At 33.3% G+C, this 18,626-nt stretch overlaps 4 protein-coding genes across 4 annotated transcripts; 1 reads left to right on the top strand and 3 right to left on the bottom strand.

The window, feature by feature from the left end:
- Positions 1-292: 292 nt before the first annotated feature.
- LOC143553830 (uncharacterized) lies at positions 293-892 on the bottom strand. Its single transcript, XM_077043731.1, has one exon. The coding sequence runs from the start codon at positions 890-892 to the stop codon at positions 293-295; it is 600 nt and encodes a 199-aa protein (XP_076899846.1).
- Positions 893-2,362: 1,470 nt separating this feature from the next.
- Positions 2,363-4,003, bottom strand: LOC143553818 (large ribosomal subunit protein eL18y-like). Its single transcript, XM_077043719.1, has 4 exons — positions 3,891-4,003; positions 3,671-3,799; positions 2,759-2,941; positions 2,363-2,673 (listed from the first exon to the last, which is right to left on the bottom strand). Exons 2-4 carry the CDS (start codon positions 3,731-3,733, stop codon positions 2,518-2,520), a joined length of 402 nt encoding a protein of 133 aa, XP_076899834.1. The 5' UTR covers positions 3,734-3,799; positions 3,891-4,003; the 3' UTR covers positions 2,363-2,517.
- A 9,088-nt stretch (positions 4,004-13,091) lies between these two features.
- Positions 13,092-15,564, top strand: LOC143553848 (blue-light photoreceptor PHR2-like). The gene is made up of 4 exons (XM_077043750.1): positions 13,092-14,044; positions 14,747-14,967; positions 15,172-15,258; positions 15,351-15,564. The coding sequence occupies exons 1-4, from the start codon at positions 13,127-13,129 to the stop codon at positions 15,427-15,429; spliced, it is 1,305 nt and encodes a 434-aa protein (XP_076899865.1). The 5' UTR covers positions 13,092-13,126; the 3' UTR covers positions 15,430-15,564.
- Positions 15,565-16,528: 964 nt separating this feature from the next.
- LOC143553831 (uncharacterized) lies at positions 16,529-18,551 on the bottom strand. The gene is made up of 6 exons (XM_077043732.1): positions 18,514-18,551; positions 17,504-17,568; positions 17,385-17,410; positions 17,041-17,115; positions 16,833-16,937; positions 16,529-16,758 (listed from the first exon to the last, which is right to left on the bottom strand). The coding sequence occupies exons 1-6, from the start codon at positions 18,549-18,551 to the stop codon at positions 16,597-16,599; spliced, it is 471 nt and encodes a 156-aa protein (XP_076899847.1). The 3' UTR covers positions 16,529-16,596.
- Between the last annotated feature and the right edge of the window lie 75 nt (positions 18,552-18,626).

Below are 18,626 nucleotides of genomic sequence, written 5' to 3' on the forward strand. Positions count from 1 at the left end.
ATCCGTAATAAGTTATATAAAAGTTAATATTATCAATAACTAGTCCTTATTCTATCCCCGGTTTGAATCCTAAGATAGTGTTAACGTTTTATCATTACCTCATTATCTTGTAATTTTGTTACATCTTTATATCTCAAACGAGTTGTATCGTGGTTTATCAATATATAAAAAGAATCCCTGAATATTTCGTAGTTTCATAATCCCGATGACCAAATTACTCTATTTTTCTATTTGAAGGCTTTCTCTTTCTATAAATCAAACACCAATCCTGACTTTTCAAAAATAACAAAAATCAATGCCGTGTTGCATAGACGTTATAAACGCTCAACGCGTTCGAACAAAACTTCCTAACATTTTCATTCTTTTTAGCCACTTCCTCTACCATGGGACTCTTCCTCCCACCAGCAATACTCTTCTCACACGTCTCCGCCGTCGTCAAGGCCGCATTCATCTCAACCTTCACATCACCCTCTGGCCCGGTCATCAACGCACTCGCAGCATCCGCCAGAATCTCCACAATGCTAATATAGTTCATGGCACAATCCGCCAATGTCTCCTCTTCTATTCCATCCTCCACCACATCCTTATTCTCTTCCTTCCTCCGCGCCGCCTTTATCATTTCTGACGTGGTCACCGCCTCCCCTTCTGCCGTCCGGATGGCCACATAAGCCGCCTGTTTTAGGTCGTTCACGTCGCCAATGGCTTGTGACTTGAGGACCGAAATGCAAAAGGCCTTCTCTTGAGATGGTTCACATGCCTTTGCAACCACGTCGGGACTCACTAGCCCCGTTCGTGGATTGGTTTGGGACGGGCGTATTAAAGGGTTAATCCTAGCGTAGGCTGTGACATAGAGTGACAACAATATTATTAACAAACATGTTGAGGGGGTCATGATATGTTGTCCTAAGTAATGTGCATGATTATGTTCCTTTGGTTTATTATGAATTATAAAGATGAAGCAGAAATTTCGGGCAGAATTTATAAATTACTAAAGATAAGGGACTGGTTTGGAGAAACATACGCCTCTAATTGCGAGAAACATATGCCTGGCCTTGAATTTTGGATACGTACATTATAGACCCTACAGTTTTAATTACAAATCAGTCCTTTATGAATATGATACATATTGCATTTAAGACAAACATGTGCCTGGCCTAAATTTCTTAACCATACTACTTCGCAGGAAAAAGAGAGAAAAAAAGGAATTTCTTAACACGTATAGGAACCGAATTTGAGCTCGCCTAAGATTAAGCTCCGTTCATTAACTTATGAGAATTTGAGCTCAAGCTTAGCTCGTTTCAAGATGTATTAGAAAAACTCGAGTTCGGCTCATTTATAATTTCTTAACTAGTTTTATATATGTATTTATAATTGTAATTGTAATTTTACATGTAACATATTGGTTATTACTATCATAATTGTATATACAACAATAGTTATATATTATTATATGTATATTAAACATCTGCAAAATTGTAAATAATAGGTATGCTTAGGCTTGAAGGCTTGCCGGTTTCAAGTAGCATGGACCGCATTCAATATAATGGTTCCAGTGGGGCATTTAGATGATTAGATCTCAAACTCACAAAGGAGTATATAAATGGTGGTGGGTTGGAGAAAACGGTGGCCGGACTTGAAGAATTGGTGGGAGTGATGAAGTTGTGAACAGCTTTATCAATCAAAAGAAGCTGAAAGAGAAGCATCACCTATTCACCTATATGACTTCATAAACAAGTTCTATTTAGTTGTAATTAATCCGATAAGCATTGTAAATTTGCAATAGCCAATAAGTATGTTTAGAAAATGGATACACTACTAAAAGATAAGGTTTTTCATCAACTTGAAAACTAAAGGCCCAACTTATATCCTAGCATTGCCATTAATATTGTACTAAGTACTAACATCTATAACAACATATGGACATGCCTAACTAAACGACCAAAACAACTGACCTAGGTTTTAAAAAATGTTAGGCAGACCTATGAAGCGTTTAGGTTCAGAAAACGAAAGCTTAAGGCAAGAGGTGTTTACATACATAAGGTTTTGCTATAATGTTAAATCTACAACCAAATAAGCTTAGGCAGCTTATACCACATTTCTTCTAAAAGTTTATAACCTCTAGATGTGCATGAAGTAACATCTTCATCTTATAAGACTTAAAATGAAACTCTATTTTTTTAAAACCAAAAAGCAAACTAGTTAAAAGAGGAACATTGAAGGTATACAATTACATAAACAAAATTTGTTCATTCAACTATTTAGTTCTAAACTCAAATTTGTTTTGTAATGAAGACTTTACATAAACAAAATAGCAAAAACATGATATTTAATCATTCCAATATTTTTATAAAAAATAGCAGCCTAAACCAAAAGTCCAAACCTCCAACTTCATTACCAAAAGAAAAATGGATGTCAATTGTCAACAACAAAACTTTCATAAGTATGCAAACAACTAAAAGTCTCAAGATAAAAAACACAATATTTGAAATATGGGAAATAAAACTTAGAAACAATAACTTAGTTTCTAAATCCCTTGCTGTTCCTTCTACCTCTCGCCTTCTCAAACTTTCGTCCCTTTGACCTCACATAGGGCTTGGTGTGACTGTGTGGTACACCAGGAGCTTCACCCATATGCTTAAGTGCTTCACGGCTCTTTGGACCTCTTAATAGAACCTGCATCACACAGCCAATTTGTCAATATGAATTATTCATATTACAAAAATCCAATTTTCCAGTCAAAAATAAAAAAATCGCATACCGTGTTCTGGCCAAGAGGAGCTCGAAGAGCCAGCTGGTCAAAGGTCAAACACCCGCCACCAGCTTTCTCAATTCTTGCCCTTGCAGTCTCGGTAAACCTCAGTGCTGCAACCTTGAGACATGGAATTTCATGCACCCTAACATCATCTGTAACGGTTCCCACAACCACAGCAATCTTGTCATCCTAAGTAAACAAAATAAAACATCAAAATCAGATTCATGCTACAAGAAGATACAAACAGTTAAGATGAAAAAATACATTCACAGCATTAGTATCGATGACAGTAACATTAAATCATAGAAATAGAAAACCATAAAATCGACAGTGTTTTGAAATCACAAGGCAGACGGACATTCACTGTATTCAATCTGTCCCAATATTTTAGTTTCTGTCAATCAAAAATGATGTGAGTGTAATTTGTTTTTGTTATGAGTTTAATTTTGTAGTTAGAATTTATTTCTTCTTTTTAATAACAGTGTTTTAAAATATTTATGTACATTAAACTTGAAAGAAAGTGTTCCAACCTATGCAATCAATATCAGAGGTATCTCGGTTATCAGTCTTCATGTGAAATAGTGTTTCAAGTCTTAATTTTCAACTTTTAGTGTTTATAGTTATTACTCTAAGTCTTAATCAGTTTTTACAAGTATTTTGCAAGTTGCAAAAAGCTAATTTGTTAATTTACAAAAAGCTAGTGTAAAGATAAAATCTGCATGATATTACAATATCGATATCGGCCAATATCCAAAAAAAATCCACATTAATTTCAAACTTTTAACCCCAAATTATAGACAGTGTTTCATATTTACAAATCTAATAAACATAATTTAATCAAACTGTTACAATAACTACTTAGCATAACTGTAAGAAATAATAATATCCAGGTTATATGAAAGATTTAAAAACAAATACCTTGGCGGACATGTAACGAATGAGGCGAGAAAGTGAAATCGGTGGCTTATTGACTTTGCTCATGAAGAGCCTCTTCAATATGACAGCATTGAAGTTGCTTCCAGTCCTCCTCACCAAAAACCGATAAAGCTGATCACAATTAAACACGACATTTGAAGCTACAACATGTTAATTGTATTTATGATTAATTGATGGTAAATGAGATGTGTGTTGTTGATACCTTGACGAGAAGCTTGAGGTAGATATCATCGGATCTAGGGGCGGTTCTTTTGGTTCGCTTGCTCTTACCTCCGGCAATAAGATCGATACCCTATCATCATCAAACACAAAAGTGAATTAGTAGTGAAGGAGTTAAGTTAAGGAACTCATATGGAAACTAGGGTTCCGGTGAATGAACGATACCATGACGACTACGGCGGCGGAGGCTAGTAAGAGGAGAGAAATGAAAACCTAGGGTTTCTGAAATAAAGAGAGAAGAAGAGGTAGGTAGGTAGGTGTGTGTATTGACAAATGATGGGCTGGCTAGGACCCACTAATTGAGCTCAGTTGGGTTGTTGGATGGCCCAACTTAATAAGCGACTGAATTGCAAAGATCCGGCTCTAGAGGTTAAAAAACCCAAACCTAGAACCAAACTTTGAAAAAAACAAACAAACTTGGAACCAAGTTTTCAATACATGAACTCGTATCTGACACTACCCCTAGGATACGAATAGGGTACGCGTTTTAATACCAAAACACGTATCCGGAACCGCACCCGGTTTATACCCGGTGTTACTCGAAAACCAGAACCGGTTCCATACCCTGAACCGGGTTTTTCAATACCTTAAACCTAGTTTTTCAAATACCTAATATATACCAAAAATTATTCGAAAAATATCCCAAAAAAGTGTAACCCCTTAAAATATCCAATATATACCCGAAAAATACCTAGAAAAAAAAACCCGCAAATAGGGTTTTTTTAATACCTGAAAATATGGTATTCAAACAAAATTTGAAAAATAGGTTTTTCAATACCCAGAAATAAGGTGTTCAAATGCATGGTTCTATAACCGACCCGAACATGATTCATAAGGTATGGTTTTTAGAGTAATACCCGGACCCGAACCCAACCCAGGTATTGTCAATACCGATTTTCAAATACCCGATCATGAACTCACCTTATTTATTCAATTTTGTGATTTGTTATTTACAAGTTTTAACTGATTTTAAGGGGAAAAAATGTGTTCATACAAGTAGTAAACACAAATTGACAAATGCACATAAACAGTAATTGACAAATGCTCGATACAAACTCATACAATTCTAGGATATACAACTCGCATAGCCCTATAGGCTATATGAACCGCATTTGATATTTGGATAAACAACATGATGTTTGTATTTGGATAAACTCACACAATTCTAGGTTACCTCTTACTCATTCAGACTTAAGTTTAACTCTTAACAAGTAAGAGGTTATGATCCATTAGGGCGGACAGGGTGGAGCGTGGTGAGAAACCATCACGCGTGATGGCATCACAAACACCGACACGTGATGGGGTTTTTGCGTGATGGCCATCACGCGGTGAGCCCCAATGAGGTGACCGTTGAAGCCCAGTAATTGAATCAGATCTGCAATAAATGTTACCGTTGGGGGAGAATTGAACCAGATTTGATCGGTGGTTTGCCGGAGTTTTGAAGTTCCGGCGAGGTGGTCGTCGGAAAGTTGTTGTTGGACCATGACGACATTGTTTTATTTATTTAGTGATGGGATGGATTGTTATTATTGTGGATACGCCGGTGGAAGCGGTGGACGGAATGGTGGTGGACGGCCGGAATTATACGACGGTGGCGGAGTTAGGGTTTTGGATGAAGTGGCGTGCGGCGGATTGTTGTGAGTGTGAGGTGAGTGGTGGAAAGTGTGGATGAAGTGGACGGCCTGTTTGTTTTTTACGAAAAAGTGGGTTTGGGTTTGCAAGAGGCTGCTTGTTTGGGTGGGTGTGGGTTTAATTAAAAAGCTATCACACCGTCACACCACACCCCTATTAAATTCCATCACTTGTGATGGAATATGATGGGATGAGGTGCCACACCACCATTAGGTGTGATGGATGATGGAAATGGAACCACCCATCCCCCTTATGAATGAGGTATACCAAACATCTCCTTAATCTCTATTGGAATACCCGTCTCCATATTTCATCAAATATCATATTCACTAGGCTATATTCCCGTGTGACACACGGGCCCGAAAAAATAAATGTGAATAAATCAAATTTGAAATTGTAGTATAGTTAATGATATATATGACATAAAATATAATAATAATATTAAAAAAAGTTATTACAAATTTCTAAAGTTTTTAACTATTTTGTTGTAAATCAAATCTTTATTGTTTGAATAATAAAATCTTATAAACAGATTCGAATTTTGTTATGTGTTATCAAATCTAACTATTTTAGGTATGTATCTAATCCCATGAACTTATGTCTTTGTTGGAATTCGTCCCGATGTGTGATTTTAGAAAAAGTTTTTGAAAGCATGAATAGGTTTCATCAACTATATGTCAACCCTTTTTATAACATGGATACTAAACCTATTTTAAGGTGTTTGAGGAAATAAAAGTAAATGTCATGTTTAGATAATAAAGTTTTAAAATTTTTTGTTGTACATCAAATCTTTATTGTTTGAATAATGAAAGCTTATAAATTGATTTGAATTTTATTATGTGTTATCAAATATTTTAGCTATGTATCTAATACCATGAACTTATGTCTTTGTTGGAATTCGTATCGATGTGTGCTTTTAGAAAACGTTTTTGAAAGCATGAATATGTCTCATCAACTATATGTCAACCCTTTTTATAACATGGATAATAAACCTATTATAAGGTGTTTGAATACTTCAAAGTAAGTGTCATGTTTAGAGAATAAAGTTTTTAACTATTTTGTTGTAAATCAAAACTTTATTGTTTGAATAATGAAATATTATAAATTGATTTGAATTTTGTTATGTGTTATCAAATCTAACTATTTTATGTATGTATCTAATCCCATTAACTTATGTCTTTGTTGGAATTCGTACCGATGTGTGATTTTAGAAAAAGTTTTTGAAAGCATGAATATGTCTCATCAACTATACGTCAACCCTTTTTATAACATGGATAATAAACCTATTCTAAGGTGTTTGAAGACATTAAAGTAAGTGTCATGTTTAGAGAATAAAGTTTTTAACTATTTTGTTGTAAAATCGAGTCTTTATTATTTGAATAATGAAATATTATAAACTATTTTAAAAAGATAACAATATGAAATATGAAAACATAAATGTTATTTTCTAGTTTTAAAATGTAGTTGGAATCCGATTAAGTAATGTATGTGTTTTTAGTAAAAGTGTATGAAAACATGCATAAGTCTAAACCAACTATGTGTAAAGCCTTTTATAACATGGATAATAAACCTATTTCAAGGTGTTTCAAGATATCAAAGTAAGTGTCTTGTGTAGAGAATAAAGTTTTTAACTATTTTGTTGTAAATGAAATCTTTATTGTTTGAATAATGAAATCTTATAAATTGTTTTGAATTTTGTTATGTGTTACCAAATCTAACTATTTTATGTATGTATTCAATCTCATGAACTTATGTCTTTGTTGGAATTCGTCCCGATTTGTGATTTTAGAAAAAGTTTTTGAAAGAATGAATAGGTCTCATCAACTATATATCAACCCTTTTTATAACATGCATAATGAACCTATTCTAAGGTGTTTGAAGAAATAAAAGTAAATGTCATGTTTAGAGAATAAAGTTTTTAATTATTTTGTTGTAAATCAAATCTTTATTGTTTGAATAATGAAATCTTATAAATTGATTTGAATTTTGTTATGTGTTATCAAATATTTTAGGTATGTATCTAATACCATGAACTTATGTCTTTGTTGGAATTCGTACCGATGTGTGCTTTTAGAAAAAGTTTTTGAAAGCATGAATATGTCTCATCAACTATATGTCAACCCTTTTTATAACATGGATAATAAACCTATTATAAGGTGTTTGAAGACTTCAAAGTAAGTGTCATGTTTAGAGAATAAAGTTTTTAACTATTTTGTTGTAAATCAAATTTTATTGTTTGAATAATGAAATATTATAAATTGATTTGAATTTTGTTATGTGTTATCAAATCTAACTAGTTTAGGTATGTATCTAATCTCATGAACTTATGTCTCTGTTGGAATTCGCAACGATGTGTGATTTTAGAAAAAGTTTTTGAAAGCATGAATAGGTCTCATCAACTATATGTTAACCCTTTTTATAACATGGATAATAAACCTATTCTAAGGTGTTTGAAGACTTCAAAATAAGTGTCATGTTTAGAGAATAAAGTTTTTAACTAATTTGTTGTAAATCAAATCTTTATTGTTTGAATAATGAAATATTATAAATTGATTTGAATTTTGTTATGTGTTATCAAATCGAACTATTCTAGGTATGTATCTAATCTCATGAACTTATGTCTTTGTTGGAATTCGCAACGATGTGTGATTTTAGAAAAAGTTGTTGAAAGCATGAATAGGTCTCATCAACTATATGTCAACCCTTTTTATAACATAGATAATAAACATATTCTAAGGTGTTTAAAAAAATAAAAGTAAATGTCATGTTTAGAGAATTAATAAAGTTTTTAACTATTTGTTATAAATCAAATCTTTATTGTTTAAATAATGAAATCTTATAAACTATTTTTAAAAGTTAACAATATGAAATATGAAAACATAAATGTTATTTTGTAGTTTTAAAAAGTAGTAGGAATCCGAGTTTTGTAATACATATTAAAAAAATTATTGTCTGTCTTGCTAGAGAACACTAAATGATGGTGAAAAGAAGATGTCTTCTAATATATCGGTATTAAATTCTTTTAAATTGTTTGACTTTTGTTATGTGCTACCATTTCTAACTATTTTAAATATGTATCAAATCTCATTTAACAAATCTATGTGATTTTAGAAAAATTTTTGAAAGCATGAATAGGTCTCATCAACTATATGTCAACCATTTTTATAACATGGATAATAAACCTATTTTAAGGTGTTTGAAGACATCAAAGTAAGTGTCATGTTTAGAGAATAAACTTTTTAACTATTTTTGTGTAAAGTCTTAATCTACTATTTGACTATGTATATGTCTCAATAAACTATTTGACCACAAGCATTTCTTATATGCATTTTAATGTTCTAAAAAATATCATGTATAAAGAGTTTAAAAAGTATGTTGAAAGTGGTATATAGAAGATTTGATACATTGAGTATACATCATGTCCAAGTGCCTACAAACATAAATATTTAGATGTTTAATATGAGATTTGCAATTATAATAATTCAAACCAGTTATAGGATTACCATCATAAGTTATAACATGAGATTTGAATTTTGTTTTATGAACTGAATTTAGATTTATAAAAGTTAATCTATACTTATAAAATTTTTATTTGAAAGTCTGTATATCTAATATAAAGTAGAAATCAAATTGTCCAAATGAAAACCTACAAGTGAACAAATAAAGCTAATCTAATAATTTGACACAAATTGAATTAAAAGAAAAAATATCCAAACCTGAAGAACAAACAATAGATTTGTTAATCTTAGTCAGATCTTCAATTGCTTCAAATCCAAAAATCAAAATGTCCAAAAGAAAACCTAAAAGTAAACAAATGAAGGTAATATAATAATTTAACAAAAATTGAATTATAACAAAAAAAATATCCAAACTTGAAGAATAAACGAAAGACTTTTAGATCATAGTCATATATGTAATTGCTTCAAATATACAAATGAAAATTGTCCAAATTAAAACCTAAAAGTAAACAAAATAAGATAATTTAATAATTTCAAATACATTGAATTAAAACAATTAAAGATCCAAACCTGAAGAATAAACGGAAGACTTTTGGATCATAGTCATAATTGTAATTGCTTCAAATCCACAAATGAAAATTGTCCAAATTCAAACCTAAAAGTAAACAAAATAACATAGTCTAATAATTTCAAAAACATTGAATTAAAACACATAAAGATCCAAACCTGAAGAAGAAACTGTAGATCTGTTGAACCTAGTCAGATCTTTAGTTGCTTCGAATGCACATTAACCTAAAAAAATAAAAATCGTCATGAAATAACACCAAATGAAGTAAATTCAAAGAAAAATATATTCATACCTGAAGATTGACTCACAGATCTTTGGTTGATTTGACTCACAATCTGATTATTGTGAGTAGGAGAACTATCAACCGGATCAGAAAATCAAGAGAAATCACATATAAATCTTTGAGAAAAATTTAGATTATTAGATTAAGAGAAATCCATATTTGAGAATAATAAGAAGAGAATGATTTGAAGAAAAAGAGAGAAAAGAAGAAGAAAAGAGGCAGAGTGAAAGAAAGAGGTGAATGTATGTGATGATATGTTTTTTGGGTTTCTCCAATGAACCGGTTTTTTATAATAATAAACCGGTTTTTTTAAGGAGCATTGTAAGGTTGACACATCAGCATGGTTGCTTATATAATTAACACATTAGCACTTTGAATGTGGGAAGGACACGTGTACAAATTGTTATTCCTTCTTTATTATATAGTAAGACTAGGTTATTGACCCGTGTACGACACGGGTGGAAATATATAAATCGTTAAATAACAACACTCGAGGAAACAATAGCATGATATATAGTTGTTAATATAACATATTCTAAAAAAAGATACCTCAACATACGTACAACCAAAATAACATTGTTTGTACAACTACTATTTACATAATACAAAATTGAAAATGATAATTTCATAAACAACAAAATAAAATTTGTTTTACAATTCTTTTATAGATAACAAAAACTCAAAAACTAAAATTTCATAATAACTTCATATATTACTAAACAGTTCCTTATAAACGACATTTGTAGTTTTATTTGTAACTTTACCCTCCTTATCTAAGATAAGCATTTTAACTCTGGCTCTACTCTTCACTCTGGATAAAGCCACATATAGCTGACCATGTGTAATTATATTATTAATAATACCTTAAGTCAGCAAACTCCATGATTCTTCGATTCTGATGTTGTGACTCTCGGAAGAATGAGTTATTGTTGGTTAAAAACCGGCTGACATGCCCGATTACATCTGTGATAAAATCCAACATAATGAAACATATATTAAACGGTCCTGTTATATGTAATGATTGAATGTAAAGAATGTAAAACTAAATTGTTAATAAAGAACCGAGGTAACCTATCGTTCCGTTTTGAGGTATGTTCTTGGCTTTGATATCATCAAATGTAGCAAATGACAATCCATACAGGTGACCTTTAAACTCATCGGTAATAGAAAGACGAGTTTCAGATGAGAAATAGAGCTTGTGTGGGCTGTCAACATAACGGTATGTTGACAGATTTGCATCAAGTGAAGGTTTTCGAACAATCAATGACTGATTCTCACCTAGCCAAACATTATGTTTCGGTATACAAGGTTTCCTTACATATGCTTGCATCCTGTCACCCTGTTACATTATTAATACAACAAACACTATTTGTTATTAAATCTAAAAAATGAGGCAGAAAAGTTTTGTCTTCAAAACAAATGTATTTCAAAAGATTAATACCATCTCATCTTGTAAAATCATTTAAATGGACCAATCCTCTCCGGTTTTATTGTTGTCCTTCAAACGCCATAGTTTGAGAATACGAACCTTCAATACACAGTCGGTTGGAAACATCCAAATCCTTGAACATGGTGATGTTTGATGCTTCCATGATGCTGTGTCTATAAAAATAAGATTAAAGCAAAAATTAAAATTTGATATTTAAAATTAGAAGAAAATAAAAAAACCTTGAGAATGAGACAAATATGAATGTTCAGTGAAGATGTGAGAAATGTGAGATCTTCTTTATTCGGTTTTGTAATATTTATAGATGAACATATTCTGTTACAAAATTTGAAATGTTAAATTAAAAGAAAATGTGTAAATATAGTAAATTTTTGGAATAAAATTAGGGATTTGAAAAGTGTAATTGATAATTCATATTGACTTAATTCTGTAGTAATAAACGAATGTAATTAGGGTTTGATTAATAAAACAGTAAAAATAATAACAATAATAAGTCATAACTCATATCATACGAATATTGAATATTTTTTTAGTTGATTTCAGAATCAGTTACACATTAAAAATTGAATATTTAACAAATACCATAATTGCCCGAAATAAATATAGGAAACTTAGGAAACAAGTAATATGATCAATATGAATAAATGAAATAAAATGGCCAATTCATGTTTACAAAATTAAACAACTAAGTTGAATTTGAATTTAAATTGAAATCCGTAAAAAGTTGTAAACTTATAGAAGTGATATGAGTTAATAAAAATGAATTATTGTTAATGAAATTTGGAAACAGTTACACATTAAACCATTTAAATTACTAATAAATACCATAATTTATTAGGAAACATATCAATTAACAATTACACATTACACATATAATAAATACCAGAATTTAAATTTCTTTAACATTACACATTGAACATTAAACATTAAAAATTACAAATCAAACAGAGGAAACATATAAATTTACATAAACAATTAACAATTCAAAATAATAACATAACAATGTAACATACTAACGTAGGTTAATAATCTAAAATATAGGTTAAAAAAAACATTAAACATTAACCATTCATAGGAAACATATGAATTAAACATTAAACAGTAAGCTAAGAATGTAAAATAATAACCTAGGTTAATATGTTAATGTAATACTAACCATCGATTTGAAGACACAAACCTAACAAATTAAAATACTAACCATCGATGTGAAGATCTGATTAACAATCGTCATCTATCTTCTGAAATCGATTCCAGGATCGATTCAAAGCAATCATTATTATCAAATAACGGACAGCTGGTTTTACCGTCGATTGGCCGGTTTATAATAAGATATCCGATGTCGATTTTATATGAACAACCTAATCAAATCTTTATCTGATTGATATACAATAATGGGCGATTGAATGGAGGCTGTGGCTGATTAGGTTTTTTAGGTTTGGTATGAAAGAGAGCGTGTACTCAATTGAGGATGAAAGATAACAAAATAGGAAACCGGGTTTCTCTTTCATGGTTACATAACTATTTTAATTAATTGTTTTAATTAATTTTATTTTTGATTTATTTAAATGTTAAGAAAAATAGAAAAGTGGTAGTCATATTTGGAAAATAAGGAATTCGTCCAATAGGAAAGGGCCGTGTGAAGCCAAAATAATTTGTTTTAATAGTATAGAAGGACTCACGTTGTTTATATTTCTCATTTGGTTGACACCATACCATCGTTATCCTCACCACTAAACATCAAACCACATAAACACTATCACACCACTCCCAAACCACCAGCTTAGCTTCTTCCTCTTCCTTCATCCATCCTCCCACAAACCACCACCCAACAATGGAACACCCAAAACCTCAACACCAAGACACCCCAGAAGACCAATCCCAACCCCAACCCACACTCCCATTCACCTCTCTCACACTCTCACTCCCAACCCACTTCATCACACCCACCAAAACCCCTCATTTCCCACCTAAAACATTCAAAATCCCAAACCAATTAACCTCACTCATTAACCTCACTCTCTCTTCAACCGCCACCAAACCCTTATCAAAATCCACCGTCTCAGCTAACCCTCTTCAAAACCCATTATCCCTCAACCCCCGCCGCCCTTCCGACCCTTCCAACGCCGCCGCCGCCCGCCGCACAACCGTCGTATGGTTCCGAAACGACCTCCGTCTCCACGACAACGAATCCTTATCCTCCGCCAACAACGACTCAATGTCGGTCCTGCCCGTGTACTGTTTCGACCCCCGCGACTATGGAAAATCGTCCTCTGGGTTCGATAAAACCGGGCCCTACCGCGCGTCGTTTTTAATCGAGTCGGTTGCGAATTTACGGAAGAATTTGCAATCACGAGGGTCGGATTTGATTGTGAGAATTGGGAGACCGGAAACGGTTATAACGGAATTGGTTAACTCGGTTGGGGCGGAGGCGGTGTATACGCATAGGGAGGTGTCTCATGATGAGGTTAAGGGTGAGGAGAGGATTGAAATGATGTTGAAAGATGAAGGTGTGGATGTGAAGTACTTTTGGGGGAGTACATTGTATCATGTCGATGATTTGCCGTTTAAGTTGGAAGATATGCCCACTAATTATGGCGGGTTTAGGGAAAAGGTTAAGGGGTTGAAGATTAGGAAGACGATCCAGGCGCTTGATCAGTTGAGAGGGTTGCCGGCTGCGGGTGATGTGGAGGCTGGTGAAATTCCGTCGCTGGTTGATTTGGGGTTGAATCCTACGTCTACGATGACTCAGGTAGGGGTGTTAGTCGTTTCGGATTGATGAGTTGGGGGTTTGATTTGTTCAACCCGAACACGTGCCATATTTTTATTCATTTCTAAAAATGACTCATTTAATAAACTAAACGTGTTAAACGGAGTGACGTGTGATAACTAAGTTGTATACGTGTTAATCGAGTTGGTAGGTTATGAAGAAAGTGGGTTAAATGGGTTACTAGGTTAACCTGTTTAACTAAAAAGGGTTGTCGGGTCAACCTGCTTAAACGAGTTGTAAAAAGGCGACATCTTGTTTAAACAAATGGGTTAAAAAGGTCAACCGAACATGACATGTTTTTTTAACAGGTTAAATATGCTAACCCAAAACCTGATTATTTTCATGTCGTGTTCGGGTCGTGCCGGAAATTGCCAACGCTAGAACCGGGTATGAATGAAGGTTTTTACAAGTTATAGCTGGTAAATTTTGAATTTGTATACCGTTTGCAGCAATTATGTTTACCTGGGGTGTGCAAGGGTCAGTTTCGGGCTCAGACCGAAACAAAAACGAAAATTTGGTTTTTTAAAGCTGTAAAGTTTCTGTTTTTTCGGTTTCCAAAATGGTTTTGGTTCGTTTTATTTTTTTTGTTTTGCCATTGGGCTTTAAATTCTTGAGCTTCGAAAAAAATGCCCTGAAATTGAGTTTCGGTTGTTTTGGTTTCATAAATGTTTGCTGTTGTTTCAGGCGAAAGCAAGTGAGAATGGCTCACTTGTTGGAGGGGAGACTGAAGCATTGGAAAGGCTAAAAAGATTTGCCTCTGAATGCAAGTCACAACCTGCAAAAGATGGAAGCAACGATAGCAGCATGTATGGTGCTAAGTTTTCGTGCAAGATCTCGCCTTGGCTTGCAATGGGATGCCTTTCTCCCCGTTCCATGTTCGATGAGTTGAAGAAGTCTGCATCTAGGTACGTTTGTTTGTTCAAATCTTTATCGTTTAGGCGTGCGTTTTAATTTAAAGAAATAATCATAACCAGATAATCAATTAGCTGTTTTAGTTGTGTTTACAAGTTCTAATAATGGTTGTTAAGATCCTGATCATCTTAATCATAAACACTTCTTAACGCGTTCAAATTCATGAGAGTTGTATTGATGAAAAGAGTAAATTGTAGAACGATTTCTGCCTCCTCAAACGGGAAAGATGGTGATAGCGGGATGAACTGGTTGATGTATGAGCTTTTATGGAGGGATTTCTTTAGGTAAGTACACGTGGGTTCTTGTTTATGTTTATTACTGCCATGATTTATATGTTTTAACTTTGAAGCTGTTTATTTGTTTCTAAATGTTGCAGATTCATTACCAAGAAGTATAGTTCTGCAAAACAGAATAATGCGGCTCCAGTCACCGCTTGCACAGGAGCAGCCGCGTGAGGAGTTTATGTTTTAAGAGCACGAAATGTGAGTTGGATTCTAAAAGAAAATATATATTATGTGTAGCTCATGTTAACATTTATTTGGATGAAGTTTGAACTTCAAACTATTGAATGAGCCATCTAACATTTCACCTCCAGTGACCACTCATTCTTTAGTCTGTCTTAACCTGTCATTTCCTATAGAGATCTTAACTACCTCCTTGCAATCAGTCTTGTGTAAGTGGTTCAATATGTCCATACTGCACTGGTGAAGAGTCCGGTTTAACCAGTCAGAATGGTCTTTGAATGATACGCTTTTCAAAACCATGGTAAAATCCGACTGTTTGTTGGTTAACTTCGGCTTGTTTTCTATGTGTATGACTGTCAACTTGGACAAAAGTTGCCTTGAGGTCTTGGATCAACTTAACGTTTTATCCTAAGTATCAATAGGGTTATGAATGAAGGCAAGTAAAGTTTAATAAGGGCGTAAAACAGATTTGATTATTAACAAACAAATTTTATAATTAAAAGTTTTTATACATGTATAATACGATTAGATTAATAACAGATACTAAATAAAAGTACTTATACATGATGATTATTATACGTGAAAGGATAATGTTTATTTTCTTTTGATTAAATCATAAAGATTAAAAGGAATCAACTCTAAATTGAATCATATTATGTAATCTGGCGGCATTCTAGGCAACATTCTCCGTTGTTTTTCCAACTTTTTATCTCGTCGTCACTCGTCAATGCTCTTGTCCAATCTGACCGTCACGGTCCTGTTTAGACCTTACACAAAATTATTCAGGCCCGGTCACAACTGGCCAGTTCAACCCAACTGACGAACTGATTCAATATATGCAAACCGCACTGCTTAAGGAGTCAGTATAATCGGCCAGTCAGGATGATCCGAGTTTCAAACTAATGGTAAAACCGACTGCTTGTTGGTTATTGGTTAACTTTGGCTTGTTTACCAAGTCAAGTCTGAACTTTACACTTTGTCAACTTTGCCAAAAGTTGGTCTTGTATGGTAAACACATATATATCAGCTTTGGTAAAATCGCAATTCATGCTTAACAAATTCCACTTTCAAAAGTTTAAAGACAAGTAATAAAACCACATAAAACAGACTAAATGATACGCAGACATCATAATCAAAGTTAGCTTAAAGTGCAATAAGTCAATAACGTAGGCGTTTTGATGATGACCATTGCGTTTCTTTCTTATCCTTAGGGTTTCTAAGTACAATGATGATGGAATCCCCTCGAAGAAACATCTTGCTGATAAACCTGTCTTTGTTAACCGGAAGCGCTTTCTTCTCACCTTTACCTGTTTTGGGCACCTGATAAAACACATAGCATATAAATAAACAAGGTTTTTATATAGATAAACATAAAGCTGTTGAAATTAACTAACCTCTGTCCACATCTCCCTAACGTTTTCCAACACCATGTTGCAGTGCCGGTCAAACGCTCTAACACGCCCCAATAGCTTTTTATTATTCCTGCAGTTGATGAGTACCTACACACACAAATATTCATAATTATAAACAATAAGAATAGTAACAATGATGTGGTTCAAGATGGTAAAGTAAAAAAAATCGAATTTATGTAAATAATCTTGCCTGAGTGTTATGTTTTATGCTTGTCATCAACACAGGCAGCGGCCCGGTATTGAACTCAACTTCCTCGTTTATGATCTGGAAAATATCAAGAGCAAATTCGATTAAGAAAAGCAATCAAACGTACGTAATAAAACCGTGGTAAAACATACATAGTTATTAGGGGCAAAAATCCCAGCTGATATCAGTGTTTAGAAGTTCTTGGCATCTTATTAGGGTTTGTGAGAGACTGGTATGTAAATAAAGCTTATTTAGTTGCACATTACAACAGTAAACTAATCTATATGCAGTTAATATTAAGTTATTGTAAACACAAACCGACGATAAATCAAGCAAAAGCGACTTACCGGTGCGTCTTCCTCCATCGGTTGACAGCTGCATATATGAAACAAATAATTAGATTCATAAATCGAATGGTAATAAAAAACATGCGGAATTAGCAGCTTAAGGCGTGTTAATAAACGAATTACCTCATGATGAATGTGCAAGATAAGCTGAGCTGAGTTGGTACGATCTAACAGTATAGATAACCTGGTAACACGAAGAAAGAAAACTAGGGTTTGGCGTTGGAGACAGCAATGGAAGATTAATTAGTGGGTTTATGAGTTTATAAACCCTTCGGTAGCTTTTGGTTTCGGATCGGGCCCCAAAGGAAATCGGGTTTAATAAATAAAAAGAAGATTTGCTAGTTTTTAAAAAGTGTTTGGGATTCTTTGTTTTTACCTCCTTCGACGTCACAAATTTATAACTTATTAACGTTTACACTCACACAATAAGTTATTTTAAAAAAGGTTATAAGTTAACTAAAATAAGTAATCCCAAACACCTTTGTGTCACGGTTAATTTCAATCGGAGTTAACGGCTAGAGAGGTGGTTCCTCAAAATACACCAACACTCACCAATCCTACAATGTCCATTTACACCATATGCTATTCTAAAATCACTTAAATAATCAACAACACCCCTCTCAGCTACCACAACTCTCTCTCGCCTCTCCACACACACACTCTCTCCATCGGGTACTAGTCATTAACTCACTCTCTTTCTAACTACTCTTAAACAATAGGGGGTGGTGTACCCCAATGGGGATACCCTACTCGATTCATGGTGGTCGAGGCCACCAGTAAGACGGTGTTTGGGATTGCTTATCTATGTCCCTTATACCTTATTAACTTTTTATAATAAAATAATGATATATTTGGCAATTTCATAAGGTTTTGTGTTTTAGCTTATAAATATTGTAAATAAGGAGCTTTTAATAAGTTATGAGACTGTAAATTTTAGAAAAAGTTAATAAGACCTTTTTGTCACTTTCAGTATATGATTTTGAAGGTTTATAATTAGGGAGTAAATGTTAGATGAATCTTAGAGTAAAGATTGTTTTGTGTCTTTAGTGTGTCTCCTTTGTTTATTCTTCTTCAATGTATGTAAAAGGGAAATGCCTTCAGAATTTCATAGTCGTTTCTTCATTCAAACCTCTTATGATTGTTTTTGGTGTTATCTTTGGTTTTCATGGTTCTATTCCCGAAAGATTCGGCTCATAGCTTGACGGGAAGGATCAAACTATATCTAGTATTTAATGCCTCTGA

This window comes from Bidens hawaiensis, unplaced genomic scaffold, assembly GCF_021521415.1.
Source record: "Bidens hawaiensis isolate Kalapana, Puna unplaced genomic scaffold, B.hawaiensis_p1.1 tig00017381_1, whole genome shotgun sequence".
In the NCBI taxonomy this organism is placed as follows: domain Eukaryota; kingdom Viridiplantae; phylum Streptophyta; class Magnoliopsida; order Asterales; family Asteraceae; genus Bidens; species Bidens hawaiensis.